Genomic DNA, 17,697 nt, shown 5'->3' on the forward strand with positions numbered 1-17,697 from the left:
CAAAAGTGACACGAGGAGACTTTAACTAGCAGTCCTTTTATTTCATTTCAAACATGAACAACATGGACTACACACACACAGTCCAGCATCAGTGGAAGTTATATAAGAGTACTTGAAGAAGAAAATCATAGTTTTTCACTGTTTCACTCCAGCGTATCAAAAACAAAGCGTATAGTCAGAAAAATATTGAATTACAAAACTCAAAAAAGCAAAGTGTTTTCCTTTGCCTCCTAAGACTGGGCTGCAGGACTAGCTCAAAGTTCTAGAGTCTAAAGGTTGACACAGTAAGAGGAAGAGAGAAAAGGATAGCAAAAAGGAGACTCCAAAACCTGAGTCGAGAATAGAAAAATAAAGCTTTGTTTCGCCTAAAGGTTGCCGTTTGCCTCATCAACACGCTCAGCAGGCTGACTACAGCAAAGGACACGACCGGGTAACACAAACTCTACTCGCAGTAATACGGGATTATATAGTTTCAGTATGGCTTCTCAGTTACAGACACAGACACACACAAAACATACACAGACAAGATTTTTATAGTGCCACAAACGACCTGCTTGGGCCTTAAAAGCATCTGGAACTGTTCGATGTAATCAGTCTGAATAAGCACGATAAAGGTGAGTGTTTGTGCTCCTCGCCAAGCACTGAAAGGTCACACGCTTCGTGACGGGCTTCGGTTCATTAAAGGGGCATCTGCTTAAATGTAAACTCCTTCAGCTAAGCTCTGGCTGTGTTTATTAGGGGTGCAACGATACTCGTATCGATATTGAACCGTTTGATGCAGTGCTTTCTGTTCAGTACGCATATGTATCGAACAATACTAAATGTTTAATTTATTTTATCAACTTTTCTTCTGACGATGCTGTCTGTGTTGAGAGCTCAGTGGATCTGCGTTCGACTACTCCACCTAGGCTGCACTGTCGAGCGCAGATCCACTGAGCGCAGCGCAAGCTAGCAAGACAGAAGCTAAGCTCGTTGCGACATGGCAAATTGAACCTCCCCCACCCTCATTCAGATCTGGCATTTGGAACTATTTTGGTTTTCATGTGACGTATGACCCTGAAGGTAAGCGCGTCATGGACAAAAGTAAAACAGTATGTCGGATGTGCCACGCAATGCTCAATTACATGGGTGGGAACTAGTGCGTTAGCGCAGTTAGCTCGTTAACATCCAGCCCCACGCACGGGGCGATCCGCGGTAGCTCGTTAACGGAGATTTGCCGCGTTGTGGCGTTAACGTCATTTCAGATTAACGCTGACAGCACTAGTGGGAACACAACGAATATGACTGCACATTTACTCCGACATCATCCTCGTGCAAAGACAAGTGGAAGCAGACAAAAACAACAAGCACGCATGCTACAAACTTTACCCGAGTCATTTAGACAGCCGTTAGCACAGGATTCTCCTTATGGGGACCTGATATGTTTAATATGCTGCTGAGAATATAGCCCAGAAGAAGCGTATAGTATAGCTTTAATTTGGAAAGAGACATTTCTCTGTAATAAACTCTCTTTTCCAAAGATGAGGGATTTCTCCATCAGATAGATTTATTTTTTTATTACTTTGTTTCAGCAACATTAAATTTAAAAACTGTACTTTTGAATTAAAAAATATATTTATAATTTTAATAAATGACAAATTAAAAAGGCATGAACATTTTTTTGTATCGAAAAAATATCGAACCGTGACACCAAAGTATCGAACCGAACTGTGAATTTTGTGTATCGTTGCACCCCTAGTGTTTATGCAAGTGGAGTGGGTTTTTAAAAAAGAAATCTAGCTTTGAGGTTAGTTGTGAGTGAATATTTCCCAAATCCTGTCCAGCTAGCCCTAAAGTGATGCTGTGGCCTGGGTAGCATGTTTCCCCTGTTACAGTAGGTCTGGTTAAGGCAGCTGTGCGTCGAGCCTCATGTCGAACCACAGTCGTTATGGTTAGCTGTGGTCCTGCAGCCGCGTATTTACACCAGTACACGATGACAGTGACACAGTACAAACTTCCTGCAATAGTTGACGTCCTTCTTAAGCAGTGCAGTCACAATGTTATGTCCCTCTAAACCAGTCCGTGCTTTAAAACAGTGTCTGTGTGCAATGACACGCTCCCCTGCGCCGTGCCCCCCTACACCAGTGCATAATCAAACTGACCCCTCTCTAGCCCCTCCTTGTGGTCAGTCCAGGATGATGCAGGCATGCGGCTGTAGGGGTCCAGAAGGATCCTGAAGCATCTGACCAGCAAGAAGACCAAGAAGAGCATGAGGAGGCCTACAAAGGCCAAAGCGGTACGCTGCTCCGTGTCCACCCCGACCAAGGCCAGAGGAGGGCTGCTGCTGCCGCCGCCATGATTGCCGGTGAGGGAGGAGCTGGCTGGGGACAGCAGCAACTCGTAGTCAAGCGTGGGCACATCGTTCATCCTCCACGGGGCCCGAAGACAGGGCTTACACACTGACTGGATGGTTGGTGTGTTGGGTGGAGGTGCGGAGAAGGAAGGGAAGGCGTTCATTTAGGAAATGTTGAACGTTTTTAATATTGCAGACCCTGTTTATTTATTTTTAGAAGAATAGTTACCGAGCGAGAGGACCGCAGAGCGTTTGTCTACGATGAGCGCAGTCCCATGGTCGCCACTTTATTGGATCAAATGTAGGCCAGTCAAAGTGACATGACCCAGACAGCTTTGACTCTCATGTGTTCTGACAGAGTGTCAAACACACACACTTTTCAATTAATAAGGACTATTTTTTGTGTAACACATTTGCCTAAAGAGTCTAATGACGCTCAGCCGTTCCTATTTCAGCGCCTGCCCTCCGGCGCTCATGTTTTTAGTGTATTTATCGGAGCCACACCAGCTCTCATTCTCACTCCGTCTCACAGAGCAGACAGGACGTGACACCGCCTCCCGCTAACGCAAACGTCACTGATGGCGGTCAAGGTCAGCGTGCTCTAAGGGAGTTAATAGCGCGCAGATGGACTTCTAACACCAAGTTGGGTTCAGCTGTTTCAGCACGCGTCTCCGTGTTGTGACGCTAAAGTGAAACGCAGACACGAGCGGCGCACTATTAAAGCGCCTGCAGAGGCCGGCAGCCCGGTGTGTGCGCGTCTGTGTGGGCACATGTGTGGCTGTTTGTATGGAGCTAATCAGATTGGGAGGTCAGCTGCTCAGTGGCCCTGAATATAAAACAATGCATAACCTTTCCTGAAGCTGTCTGCTAAATGCTAAGTTTTCCCTTCGACCGGCTGGAGCGTGATAAGTGGGTCAGAGCTGTCAAACGCTGAAGCCACTCCTTTCCGGCGCCTCCTTCTGGGGTGATCGCTTCAGAAAAACGCCCTCCTTGACAAGCAGAGAAGCAGCGAGAGGTAGAAAATGTTTATCTGATGCGTTAGGCTGTCGGTCACAGATGAAGAGTGTCTTCATTCAGATGCAGATTGGCAGAATCTTTTTATGGGCTCGTTCCACTCCTCGGCCGATACGATGCGGGCCAAGCGTCGTGAGATTGTCCGGATTAAGCTGAGCAACCACTCCCACACCTGAAAGAAACACCAAAGAAAGCCACCTGGTTAGAAAATTGCCCCTCGTCTCTATATGCCTAAAATCATGACATTCAAATTTGCACCAATAGGATGCACCGTTTTTAATGTGAAGCATAACAAGAAGATGAAGTCATTTTCCCCACAATGTGATTATTACAACCCCGTGCTTAATAAGCAGCAGTGACAGTGATATAAACCATCTGTGAGGAGAACACAGCACCAGCATCCCGATAATGACTCAATTAGGACTCTGATTACGCTGCCATTACAGCCACATTAGCAGTAATGAATGCACGATTATAAACACCGATACCACGCTGCCTCGCCCATATTTGTCGGTGCACTGTTACACCAGGACTTTCATTCACTCGCTCACACGACTGAGGGGAAGACAATGTGCCGAGGAGCCTCATTAATAATCTAAAATCTCCTGCGGCCGACCAGGTTTCAAATCATTGAGGAAAGATGATACGAAAGCATTTTTACCTGCTCACCTGTCTGATGGGTGGCGGCTACGCTATTTGCTTAAATAAACATGATACCAAGAGAGGAGGGGTCACATGTGGTTATAAGAAAGAGCAGTGAGTGGGAGAGATGGGTGAAAAAGAAGGACAATTGAAATTGTCATTTAAGGGAAATTAGTGCAGGGATTAAGAAGTGTGCATTTTTTCGTAATTCACAGCCGCCCTGCACACAGCATTATGGCTGCGTTAAAGAAGAAAAACAAGCGAGCGACTCGGTGTACAGGGAGTCAAACAGGAGTGTAGGAGGAGCCAAAGATGGATGAACAGAGCAGGAGTTCCTGTGGCGAACAGGCAGCAGTACAGAGGAGAGGTTTGCTGGCACAGACTGGACTGACTCTCCTCTGCGTGACGATGGCAGAATGCCTTTGCCGTACGTCTCTCTGTGTGCCGGGTTCAGTTTAAAGGTTTTCTATCTGCTGCTTCATCATCCTGCTGCCCCAGACCGGCAGCAGGATGACACACTCGGGAGGCGCTCACGCTGTGAATGAACGTGCACGTCCGTGCGTGTACGAAACAGAGCTGCTGCGCACGTGCCGGCAGCTCCAGATTTTTGGCCTTTGAGTGACGTGATCAGCAAAAGTCCTGAAAACCTTGAAACCGATTTCAAAGACGAGGACGACGCGAACGGACGGCGTCACACGTCTGAAACGCGGGAGAAGCTTTGAAACTGTTGCTACAGTTTTGCAAATGTTGGAACTGGTTTATAATCCTGACGCATGCTCGATCAACCAGGCGAGGAAATCCCCGAACTCATCTGGACGTCTTCAGCGTTTCGTAGGAGAAAAGCTGCGTTCACAGACTCGATGTTTAACCTCTCAGTTTATTTGTGGCTCACTTATACAAACCACTTGACATACTTGGTGTATTTTGATACCACTCAGAGGTGGGGCTGTTACACAGACTGCTGTCTAAACTGAAAAGACTCATTTCAAAGCTTTTGATGTCGCGGGTCAGTGGGGCTGTAGTTCTATAATGCATTTATAACGTACAGCATTTCTATCTAACACGCAGCAGCAGCAGATTTCCAGCAGCATGATGACCTTGAACCAGCACGACCAGCTGGAATACACTCAAAAAAATGATTATTTGCCCTCGTAAACATGAAGCAATCGTTTTGAGTAAAATGTCACAGAAATATAGAAAATTAAAGGTTGATTGAGTCAAATAATTCATCTTTAAGGGAACTATGCTTGATTTTTTTTTTTTTTTTTTTTTGTGTCCCGTTTGGAGCTTTAGCCATCAGAATTGTTGTCTTAAGGCCAAGAAAGATGCCAAGCGGATTTATTTTACCAAGTGGATCATCATGGCCTTGCCATATTGGTCCATTTGATTGACCTTTATTATAATTATGTATTTATTTTATTTTCGGTTGCTACAAACGGGACAGACGTGACTGGGGGATAGGACAGGGAGAAAGAATGAAAGAAAGAGAGGGAGAGAAAGAAAACCAAAGGGGAGAAGAGATGGTGAGAAGGGGGGGAAGAAAGGAAAAAACAAACAAAAACAAACAAAACGCCTGGATCACCTGTGGAACTATGCTATGCTTGATTGATATACATTCAGTTTACATCTAGTTGGATTGGATAAATTTCCATTTTACTTTGTTTACACGTAAATGTTTTTCAGTTTCTTAAAGTTAACCCTTTGGGCTTAAACATGTTTTTGAGTGCAATTTATTGTTCTGAAATAACTAGACAGCCGTTAGTAGGGACTGTAATTTTCATCATAAATATAATAACATGACCTGTTAATGACATAAATAACACGTTTTTGGTAGGAGGTCTTGGTAAAGCATATTATTGTAGCTTTTATAGAAACGGGTGAGATCCAAGGTGAATGTAACAAGTTGCAATAAAATAGCAGACAAACATCAGACGTCCAATGACAGTGAATTCTAATCCAGTAATGTACTTGTTACATTCTTATTTTTAGTAAGTGATAAAATTAAAATGTCATTAATAACATCAATGACTAAAGAATGTAGACAAACAGAAAACTGCTGCAGTTCCACTAATGGCCACTTGAGACTCTGAAAGCAAGTCAACCCCGACAGACTTGAACCAGCTAACATGACCAACATGTTCTGATGAGGTCAAAATATGTTTAGTGTCTCTGTAGCTTTCGTTTCCTGTAATAATAACTGTGCAGGGACATAACTCACTGCTACCTCTTTGAGCATTTTTCTACACAATAATCTGACACTTCCTGTATGGCAAAGTGTACTAACAGTCTGGTCTGTGCTCAGTGTTAAACTGCAGCACTGTTTATCAGTCCGTTAGCACAGATCAGCAGGTATCAGCGCTGAAGCTATCCAAGCAAGCTAACGTTAGCTGATAGCTTAGCATTCCAGGCTCTGATCCAAAGCTAGAAGCTTAATACCAAAGTGAAGACGTCACAGCAGCTCGACTCCTGCATGGAAAAAGTCCAACATACAACCACAAATACACACGTGTATCATTCTGCTGCAGTTTAGGTACATAAAAATATGCACGAAAAAATATTATCGTGCATATTGTACAAGTTACCTTTGTATTTCATTCATTTTTGCACTTTTTTTGTTGTACCCTGTCTTTTATTTTTTTTAATTTTGCAATTTTTATTGGTTTCTAATAAATTTCTAATGGACTTTTTCTTCCTCGGCCTTGTGCTGCTGTAATTATTGAATTTACCCTGTGAAAGATTAATAAAGTCTATTTATCAAAGGCATGTAAAGTCTTACTTTAAACCTGCAACGTGCATGCATGTAACTTACAAATATAACCTCTTCATCTGATTCTAATCACTCTAAGTATTTGGTGACAAAGAATTTTTTAATAAAAACAATTTATTGTATTTGAAATAGTGAAATTCATCATATCAGACAGCAGGTATCCGACTGCTCCTACGTGGCTAATGCATATTGATTTATTCAAGCAATGAGCTGGACTGAAGAACCGTGAGTGTAAAACATACAGGATACAGAAAAGTCTATTTTTTTGGCCACATACTGTAGATAAGGTTTCACAGAGTGTGTGTGTGTGTGTGTGTGTGTGTGTGTGTGTGTCAGTCATTGGGAGGTAGAGGGAGGACAGACAGAGATTGCTCAGCTTATTTTCCTCCTCGTTAAGTCTCACTCCCACCATCACACACACACGTCCATCAGCCTCGTCTCGCATTAGCTCTCGCCCACTCCATCTCTCCTCCAGGACACTTCCTCCAGGCAGTGACGAGACCCCTGAGATGAAGAGGATTGAAACGGACATTCGTCAGTCTTCGTCAAAGAGCCGTTAAACGCACACCTCTCTCACACAGACACACAAAGAGTGCACCAGCAAAAACAGACAGTGCAACAGTGGGCAGACTCTTGTTCTCTTTAGCACCACTCAGACGTACACAGCATGCGTAGGATGAGGACACAGACAGACACTAGGGGGAAATATTTACAGCAAAACTATGACTCGTATAATACTTTGAGTATTAGGCGGCCACACAAATGGGGGTCTGTGTTAGTGTGTCCAGCCACCACATCATCAGCTCTCTCTGTATAATGTGGTGGTGAAGATAAAAGCAGGGGGCGATCGTGCTCAAGAGTTGGCAGTTCGCCAGAAGGTTGCCGGTTCAAAGCCCGGCTCCGACAGTCTCGGTCGTTGTGTCCTTGGGCGAGACGCTTCACCCGTTGCCTGCTGGTGGTGGTCAGAGGGCCCGGTGGCGCCAGTGTCCGGCAGCCTCGCCTCTGTCAGTGCGCCCCAGGGTGGCTGTGGCTACAATGTAGCTGCCATCACCAGTGTGTGGATGTGTGTGTGAATGGGTGTGTAAAGCGCTTTGGGGTGCTTAGGGACTAGTAAAGCTATACAAATACAGGCCATTTACTGTAGATTATTCATCTAAATACTAAACAAAGACAAAAATAGTTACATTTTTGAACACAAGTACATGTTTAGTATCACGTAAGAATTCATCATAACTTTTCATATACTGATTATATTTTGGTCTATCTTTGGACAGCAAAGGCAAACCTGCGGAGCCTTTCTGTAAAAATGAATTAGAAATGACGATTTTCTTTGCCCTGTGGTCTCCATCATCTTTTGGCTGCCGCTCTCCGCCCACGATACCCACTCTCATGCAAATTTCACACCCAAACCCAGCATCGGCTTTGCAGCCGACACAAGTTGCGCAGACCGCAACCGTCCTATCGCTTCATGTACGCAGATAGCCAGCCGTGCAAGGCTCTAAAGGTTCAGTGCAGAGACAGCCTTGATTTGTCATTATTTATAGCCCGAGTAAAGCCACTCTCTAAAAGTAATTAGACTTTAGAAACAAAGAGAAAGGGAGGAGAGGGAGCGAAAGCGAGAGAGATGGTAAATGTTCCCAGCCACAGCCTGCTGGGAATTGAATTAACCCTTTCCAATTTGCTACTTATGAAGATAAAGTGGACCTGAAGAAAAGGCAAAGGGGAGCTGCGTGAGATCCACCAGCTCAGCTGGGCATCCCCACTCCATCAATGGAGGAGTAATGCTGTTTCCAGGGCATCAGAAAAACATATCTGCCCATAAACTGCACACACATGCACGCATATATTCAAAGAGCTGGAGGCCCCTGTGGAAGCTCTTTGGTAGCACTGATGAGAGACTGGTTTGGGGGACTTTATATGTGCGTGACTGTCTCGCTTCATTTGTCGCCTAAGGGAGTTGACAATTGGCTAATGAGGACAACAGGGACCAGGTCACCTTGCATTGTGTACAACAACAAACGTACTTCAAAAAAAAAAAAAATCCACCTTAACGATCTCGGACGCGTCTGGCTTGAACCTGGAGTTCACAGCAGCTCCGGTCTCTTGTACATATGCAAGCATACTAACATTTAATGACCCGCACACGACTGTCTAACAGGTATTTTTAGCATTTAAACTGAGACAGCACAGAGCGTCTGTGTAGCCGTTGCACTTTTTACTCTTGGCCAGCAGATCGCCCGTCATAATTGGGCTGGCAGACAGTCAGTGGCTACAGTAATGGTGATAAAGTCGGCCAATTAAATATTCCGCTGTTCCGACGCAGCCATTCGTTCGGCTCCGTGGACACACTTGGACGAGAAGGTGTGTATGTGTGTGCGAGGACAGATATAAAGACACAAAGTGAGAGAGAGCGAGCGAGAGAGCATCCTGTTCTTTTACTGAGTGGACATGCAAATGAGACAGCAGTGCACTCAAGACTGCTGACCTCTGAAAACAAAAAGGTAGATGCAAATAACAGAGCGCAACACACTTCATACTGAGGGACCTGTCAGTCCACAGAAACACATCCAGATGCGTGCTCCCACACAGACGTTTGGAGATCAGGCGCTTCTACAGCAAACTTTCTTGGTGATGGTTCACGTGAAACCTTTGATGTAGTGAACCAGGAGAAACAAGGGATGAAGAAACAGGCAAAGACAAATGGAGCTGTGCACAGACGAGGGAGCAAAGGGGCAAAAACAGTTCTTCTGTGATTCTCAACAGCAGCAGCGCAGCTGAACAAATCCATCTTCAAAGCTGCGATCTATCATTTTATCACAGCCCAGATGAGCACAAGTCTCGTTTCTCTATCAGCATATTTAGGCCTCTTCAAGGTCACCCCTGCATCAACAGTGAAATAATACAATATTCTTCATCACTGTTGATTCATTTTTTATTTTTAAAGACAGGCCTTCTGCTCTACATGAGCACGGCGAGGCTTAAATCCCCCCGAGAGGCTCGTGTGCTGTACACTGACCTGCGTGTTACTCCAAAGAAAAGTGGGATCAAGTCTACTGACATTAGGGGGAGGGGCCTGCTATGTACTTAGTGTCCAGCGTGCTGCGTCCTCTCTCCGGGATGTTCGTGTCACTCTTCCTGACAGCCTGAAGCGGCGTCTGACTGTCAACAGGGAATATTTTGAAGGAGTCGATCCTGTGGCTCAGTGAAGGAACGGGACTGGAAGTCCTGCTGTGATCTGGATCCTTAACATTTAAACATTCATTTGTGCAAGGCGTGCAGATGTGAGGCGTTAACCGATTCATACCAAATCAAGCTCTACAGACATAAACGGTGCATATTTACTGATGTGCCCATTATAGTCTACGTGTCCCGTCCACCTTTGACATGTTTCTTTGGATTAATATTGACAAAATTGTGCACAACAACCCGCAATATACATGTTGTTTCATGGTTATAATGCAGATCAAACTCTGAGCTGTAACAATGGTATGTTATGGGCTCTACTTAACATATGGCTGTAGTTACTGTGACATCAACCACTGATTACTTCCTGTTTTAAAGCAGTGATTTTAGTACTGGGGCTGGGCCATATCATACCGCTCACGGTGATACCGGTGTAATGTTGGGCAACCATAGGAAAATGAAATTTCGCGATAGAATATGGTTAAAGCGCGCATGCGCCGTGCCTTTGTTTACATACGCACATGGCGGCGACGCAGAATGAGAAGAGCGAAAGTGGATCGTTGAGTGAACCGGATGAACCAGAACTGGTTTGTAAAAATGCTGCAACTTCAGTGGTGGAACTGGTTCAGCTTTCGTCCGTCAGATACACAACAAATTACTATTTTTGGTAGAGCACGCTAGCGGGCCGTCGTTATTACAGTGTTGTTTGGAAAATACGACACTTAAAATCAATCCTTTGATTTTTCTGAAAGTCGACAGAGCCCCTTATAATCCCGTGAGCCTTCTGTATGAACTCTGGTTGTGTTTAATGACGTCGAAATGATTTTATGTGCACGGCGCTCGAAAATGTGTCAAATGTTTCAGTACGACTTTGCTAAGCTACGAAGCCGCACCGCTTGATGGATTGTCGGAGCATTACGGCTGTCGTAGGCGGAGCCTCGCGGAGTGATACGTACTGCGCTTCAACATAATATTACCGTATTGTGTGTGTATAACCTCTTTTTAAGTTTTGTGGATATTATACATGGTTATGCTGAGGATATGTCGGCCAGTTTCCACTGGAAATGCCTTTTGGTTAAACTGTCAGCGAGGAATTTGCACTGTTACATTTTTATATAACTTTAATGCACATAAAAAACAGCTGCTTGTTTAAGTGAAAATACATTGATGGGGTTTTGGTTTTTTTTGCACTAATAAAGTTGAGGAGTTGTAAAGTATTTTGTTTAGTGTCAATTATATCGTCAAATTTTCAAATGTATATCGTGATAAATATTTTTGGTCATATCGCCCTGCTCTATTTAGTACTGTGGTCAATGCTAGGTGATGTTGTTTCGGAGCTAGAGGAGACCATGCTCGTAGAAGAGGTTAGTACCCGGCAGAGTTCTTGGACGGGTTGCCATTACAGTTAACTAATCAAGAAGCTGTATTATTTGTGATACAATCCAATTATAAATGCTGCGACAGAGACAAACGCCAAAAAACACAATCAAGAGCTGAAGTTCAGTGATGTGAATTAGCTGAAGTGATGGTGGGCAGCAGCTAGCACCTACAGCCACCTTCACACACACTTATTACTCAAAGGTCCAATTCCTGCTAACTTACAATCCATCCAACCATCCATTGTCTTAACTGCTTATCCTACTCAGGGACATGTTGGGGCTGCAGCCTGTTGCTGTTGTCATCAGGCAAAACACAAGTTTAACAAAACATGCTCCATAGAAAAGTGAGGAAGGGAAAATCATCTATAGAGACCGAGACCGTCTATTCAATTTGATTTATCCAGCGCCACAACAACAGTCGCCTCAAGGCGCTTTATACTGTAAGGTAGACCCTACAATAATACATAGAGAGAAAAACCCAACAATCATATGACCCCCTATGAGCAGCACTTTGGTGACAGTGGGAAGGAAAAACTCCCTTTTAACAGGAAGAAACCTCCAGCAGAACCAGGCTCAGGGAGGGGCGGGGCCATCTGCTGTGATTGGTTGGGGAGGGGGAAAGAAGACAGGATAAAGACATGCTGTGGAAGAGAGACAGATTAATGACAGGTATGATTCAGCAGAGAGGTCTGTAGTGAGTGACGGAGGCGACTGAAGTCTAATGAGCTACACTGTAAATGTTTTTTATTTTTTCTATATATGGGATTAACTACAAAATAAAGAAATTCTAGGACGTGCACGGCCTAATAAGTTACTTTGTAACACGGGACATACTGTACAGATGGTTTACGTACAATATATGTATAAATACCTTTAATGCATGAGGAAAACACCTTAAAAGTGAACACTTAGTAAATGCCACTGTTTTCAACTACAGTTTCTGAAAGCTGGACATATATACACCACTTTCCAGATTAGTGGGGATAAGCAGATCTCCTTGTATTTTATGGACTGTTTCACTGGAATTAATTAAATTTAAATATTAAAACACAGCTCAAGAAATGTAAAATATCAGTCCTACAGGGAAGGAATAAAACAATAGGAAAATCATGAGATTTATTAGTTTAAAAATATATTCCCAACTTTCCAGTGTGTTTTTTGTGTGCTAATAGAAAGCGTTACACAGAGTTGAAATATTTGGCCATGATTTCAGAGCATAAAAGACCTTTGTTTGGATATTAAGAGCATTACATGGTGTGTTCAGTGTTTTATTGCCCTCCTCCACTGCTAAATAAGGTTACTGTAAAATAAATGTCATAGAAAATATTAGCAGCTATAAAAGTATTACTAAAAAACCCCAGAAAGATTAAATGCACACACTCACAGAGTGAATTTTATTTGACCAAGTCGTGACTCTCTAAGCTATAAATGTCATTTTTTCCTATTTACGAGACCTTTGGGGGTTGACTCAAAGCAAAGACACTCCTGAGAACACGTCTACCTCACCGATGCAGGTGTGCTGACAGGACGCTCCTGTTCACCACCGCGGCTCTAATCAGGTCGAACCCATCCGTCCCACCAGTCAGTGTGAATAAATGTCAGCCCAATCATATCTGCCTAGATCCTATGTTTAATTCACAAATCACAGACATAAAATATTCACACAATGATGAGGATGAAAGGAGACCAGTTCACAAGTTTGAGCAGATCAGCAGTGGGTGGACAAAGGCTCGTGAGTGGGCTTCTTAAAACATTTTTTTATTAATTTAGAGAAAGGATAAGAGGATGAGAGATAAGTCGAAGAACATACAGCAGCTCACCTTGAAAGACCTCACAGAGAGAGAGCTGGTGGTGAAGTGAGGAGTGGTCAGACAAATGGAAAGAGAAAAGCAGGAAGGTGGCGGCGCTAATATCTGTGACTCAAGTCTGGAAGTTCACACAGAGCAGAGGTGTGTAGCTAACAGGGGGGGGGGACATCTGCAGGTAAGAAATCTGAAGGAGGTGAAAGAAGGGAAAGCAAACAGATGAGATGGAAGGTGTGCGAGTGCATGTGAGGAGTAGTATGGAGATGTCAGCACTCTTAAAGCCAGAAGGCAGCACTTTCCTCCCATCACAGCCATTCTGTCAAGCCCACTGGGACAGAACAGAACCTGTGCCAGCCAGTCAGCCGGGCCCAGGGTGAAGGCCATATATTTTACATGCCCTGCCCACACGACACTTGCTCAGATCCAAGGTGGAAAAGGGCTGAGAGTCAGCATAAAGAAGGAAAAGGCAAAAACTTTCTCCTGGACAGTAAAAGGAAATGACCCTGAAAGTCAGAGTCCGGACGTAAAACAATGCTTTTCAGTCAACGAGGGAATAAAAACTAGCGGCCCCCACCCAACGCCGTGAAAGTAGAATATCAGGGTGAAATGTTCAGCAAATCTGGTCTGCCTTTAAAGAATGAGAGGAGTTTTAACTAGTGAGCAAAGTGCTGATTCAAACTGTGAAGCTGAAATAACTTTGCCCAGCAGGGTGCACACGGCTCTGATCCCCGGAGACAAAAGAAGCCCCGAGCCGGAGTCCTCAGCACAGAGGAAGAGTCAAAGCAAAACCTCGGACATCTGCTGAAGTGACGCTACGCTGTCCTGATCTGATTACCGAGCTAACAGTGAGCTGGGGTGGGGGGTCTTAAGCCTCCCAAATACCTGGGGCAGAAGAAAGGACAGCTTATGTGCACAGTGTGCATCATGAGCCGTCGGCAGAGTCACTCCAGTAAGTGAACTGGTCTCCCTTTCTCTTTCCAGAGGAGTTAACAGAATCGTGTGGGGGAGTTTCTGTCAGTGCTTCGAGCTGAAGCAGAGCAAATAAATCCCAGAGTCAGATACAGAAGGCTGATAAGTTATGGGCTTGATGAATATTTGATGGCTGATCTTCAACGAGGAATCCAAGCCGGCCACGTCACTCTTACTGGTTAACGTTGAAGACCTACAGCGACTTTGCTGCATCTCCTCTGACACACTTTCTACCTTCCTGCTGGTTTTGCAGAAGGGATGTTTATGCTCACTGTGCTGTGGTGCTACATGATGTACAGTTCAAATGAATCATGCTTAGTGTAACATACAGGTGATTCAGGTTCACACGAAGAAGTCGTTTCAGGAGTGAAATTAAAATGATGCAGCAAAGACACGCGAGCGACTTTGTCTCCTTATTCGGCCGATTTTAAACGAGGGCCAAACAACGTAATAAAGCAGCCACCCTGGTGAGCAACAGAGAGTAAATGATGTCAAAGCTAATAACAGTGACTGGCAGTGACACAGCGAGACACTAACGTGCTCCATGCTGTAGATCCTGACAGGCGAGGAAGATGGGCTTAAACCCACCTGGGTTCCCTCTTTTCTTTCCATCTCTCGATGTCATTACTCGATGACTGTGGCACTCAGCGTTACTACGCTGTGTTTTTATCTGAACTGGTAAGCTGAGAGTAGCCACGGACCATTACTTCAGATTCATTTCTCCCTTTTTTTGTAAATTCCTCTTCATCCAAACTGAACGCTGCGTACAAACTCAACTCTTCCAGGTAAAACTCTTACCGTTTGCCTGCATATTTAGTCTGTATACAGGAGGAGAAAGCAATCCATGGCTCTCGATTGTCATGTTTGCCTTGCATGAAGGTGCCTTGGCTCGTCAATGTGCAAGCAAAACCACAGAAGAAGTCTAAAAGCTGCAGTGCAGCGAGATACCAATGGAGTATTTAAGAAAAACAAAACGTTTTTATGAAATATGTAACTATGCATTACAGCACGATGTCTGTCTGTACTTTAGACAAATGAAGCTGTACTTTGCCTCACTGATATGCAGCCGCCAGCACAGTGTCGACACTGGAGAGAGTCTTTTTATTGGTTCTATTTTAAGCCAAGACAATTAAATAGCTCTCTTTTTGGGGTATCACTTACATTTTAATCTGAAAGCTCCAACTGGTCTCCAAAGCACCGAACCTCTCTGCTCAGCAATCACCATCAGATACCCAAACTTGGATTCCTGATTACAGTTAGCGAGGCACGGTAAATTATTCAGCAGTTGTCACTGTAACAGGAGACAATATGGATGGAAGAAGCCAAGGAGGCTGTGGAGCATCCAGTGGCTGACACAGATTTATACTTTGATAAGTTAACGATACAGTGCAGGACAGGCCAAAACCCACACGTGACTCAAACTGCACAGAGCCGATCACAGTGTGCAGATGGATGGATTTCAAATATACGAGCAAATTCAATTCACGATGAAACCAGCGTCTATTTTTATTCTGACCAACGTTGAAATGACCCCAGTTCTGCCATTTGTGTAGGACGTATGCACCTGTGCCATCTTATTGTCCTACCTGATGTCCTGCAGGGCACTCAGAGAGCAACAACAGCCCATTTCAGCAGGATAATTCAATCCGTAGTTCCTGAAGGAGGCTTGCACAGGGCTATGAGCAGAGAATGAATTCTGTCTTTCAAGAGGACAGTCAGAGTAATTTCATGGTACAGTGGGCCATAGCATGTTTTTTCAAGCATATCCAGGTGAGCAGGTGACGTGGTTACTGATCTAAGGTTACCTTCTTAAAACTGCAAAAACTACGCTGCCTTGATAAACATTTTTACAACATTTCCAACAGATGAAACAATCAGACGATGATGGAAACGATGCAGCAGCGTCTGTCTGTGTTTTCAGTTTGGGTCGTCCGACCCTTCGATCTTCACCCCTATTTATTCCCAAACCTACAGGAGCATTTACTGCTGCTCTCTGGCACAAACACTGTGATCAGCTAATAGTGCTTTGGCAGGCTGGGGCTGAGCTCCAGGAGGACAGAGCACAGAAAGTTTTGCCACAAATGGCAAACGGATCGTCTGCGGACTTTTGAACTTGGAGCCTCGAGCGACACGACGACACACGGCACTCGCACGAAGGCGCCCCGCTGAACATTTGAGCTGTGATTACTTAAATGATCGCTGCCTGCCTGCTGTTTTTCAGTCGCAGTCATTACAGAGCTGCGTGCCCGCAGATCTCTGCCCGTCATACGACACCAACCTGATTCAGGTGCGCAGTACGTGCGTCCGCTGCGTCCAGACAGCTGCAGCCACAAACTTTAGGATGTGCTCGGCTCTCCTCCTCCTGCACCTCCGCTTGTTCCTCCTCCTTCTGCTGCTGAGAGTCGCTTTGCTCCGAGACGCGACTGGAGGCAGGCAGCGACTCTTAAAGCTCCCCACCCACTCCGGCCTCCCGCAGGGCGAGCAGCCAATCACAAATGTGGTCTCAGCACAATAATACAAAGACGATTCATACGCGAGACAACTTTGTCGTAAAGAAACACTTGAATGTGTCACAAGGAGAACATGAGAGCAAAGACCTGATCATTCAAACACAGCTTAGACCGACGCAGGCGGACGTGCAGGTGTGAAGGTCATTATTTGTATGGAAACTGATAAATATCAGTAATAAGTCGGTGTTTACCTGTCAAATCACAAACCACTCTGCTGCTTCCGCTAAAGGACCAATAGAAATGCTCAGCTGAGTATGGAAGTTATCAAGTGCCAAACTTTGTTTAAACTACTTGACTGAGATCAAAAGAAAAAATCAGTTTATAGCCACACGAGTCCTTTATGTTTTTAATTTCATGCTCCAGTACAAAGGTGATTCAGGCTCTTTCTGGTACCTTAAAGTCATCGGCAGCGTCCGGGGAGGACGAACACACAGCACAGTCAGTGCAGTTCACTAAAGACTCGGGATTCCTCCCACAGGAAGACAAATCACGCCTCACTTTTGTTTTCTGAAGCATTTTAACAGCACGATTCAGCCACGATGGTTTCATTTCATTCTGTCACACTAATCCTTCCTCAGGTTCTTATCCTAACCAAAGCCAGTCTGATCCTCGTGCTTCCACTGCTCTTCCAGTTTCAGGCTTCCAGGTGGGGGAGCCACCTGCTGCCAGGAGCTGCCGATGCCAGGCACAATGCCCACGTCCACAGGAGAGCAGGTCATGGCAGGTGGGAAGTTGGGGCGAAGAGGCAGCATACGTTACTTTACCATCTAGAGATGGATTTCTTTTCTGGTCCTGAGAGTTTATTTCTTTGCATCTTGGCAAACATGTAACCAACAAAAGAGCTAAATGTGAAAATGTGCCAGTTTGTAAAGGAGTGATAAACCAACCAAAGCTGAGGTTTAATGACTTTTTAAAAAATTCATTTCCTCTGATTAATATCAGCGATTTCTGTGCAGATGCCACCAGAACACAGGAAGGCCGCGTTACGGAAACACGGTTCATCCGTGATGCTGGGAACATGTGGGCTGACACAGAGCAGTGCTCAAGCCTTTCAACAGCTCACCTATTATCGCTGTGCTAATTTTAATTAAAGCAA

The 17,697-nt window shown here is 44.6% G+C and overlaps 1 protein-coding gene across 2 annotated transcripts; it reads right to left on the reverse strand.

The window, feature by feature from the left end:
* Window positions 1–20: 20 nt before the first annotated feature.
* ctxn1 (cortexin 1) lies at window positions 21–16,535 on the reverse strand. 2 transcript variants are annotated; one of them, XM_084921962.1, is made up of 3 exons: window positions 16,370–16,535; window positions 7,165–7,259; window positions 21–3,518 (listed from the first exon to the last, which is right to left on the reverse strand). In XM_084921962.1, exon 3 carries the CDS (start codon window positions 2,494–2,496, stop codon window positions 2,116–2,118), a length of 381 nt encoding a protein of 126 aa, XP_084778088.1. In that variant the 5' UTR covers window positions 2,497–3,518; window positions 7,165–7,259; window positions 16,370–16,535; the 3' UTR covers window positions 21–2,115. The 2 variants fall into 2 exon arrangements, with proteins under 2 accessions (XP_084778088.1, XP_084778087.1); XM_084921961.1 differs by lacking the exon at window positions 7,165–7,259.
* Between the last annotated feature and the right edge of the window lie 1,162 nt (window positions 16,536–17,697).

Source organism: Perissodus microlepis, chromosome 23, assembly GCF_051167445.1.
Source record: "Perissodus microlepis isolate ML-2025 ecotype Zambia chromosome 23, ASM5116744v1, whole genome shotgun sequence".
Classification (NCBI taxonomy): Eukaryota; Metazoa; Chordata; class Actinopteri; order Cichliformes; family Cichlidae; genus Perissodus; species Perissodus microlepis.

Coding starts and splice junctions, on each gene's coding strand:
- ctxn1 (XM_084921961.1), bottom strand. CDS start 2,496: ATGAACGCCTTCCCTTCCTTCTCCGCACCTCCACCCAACACACCAACC.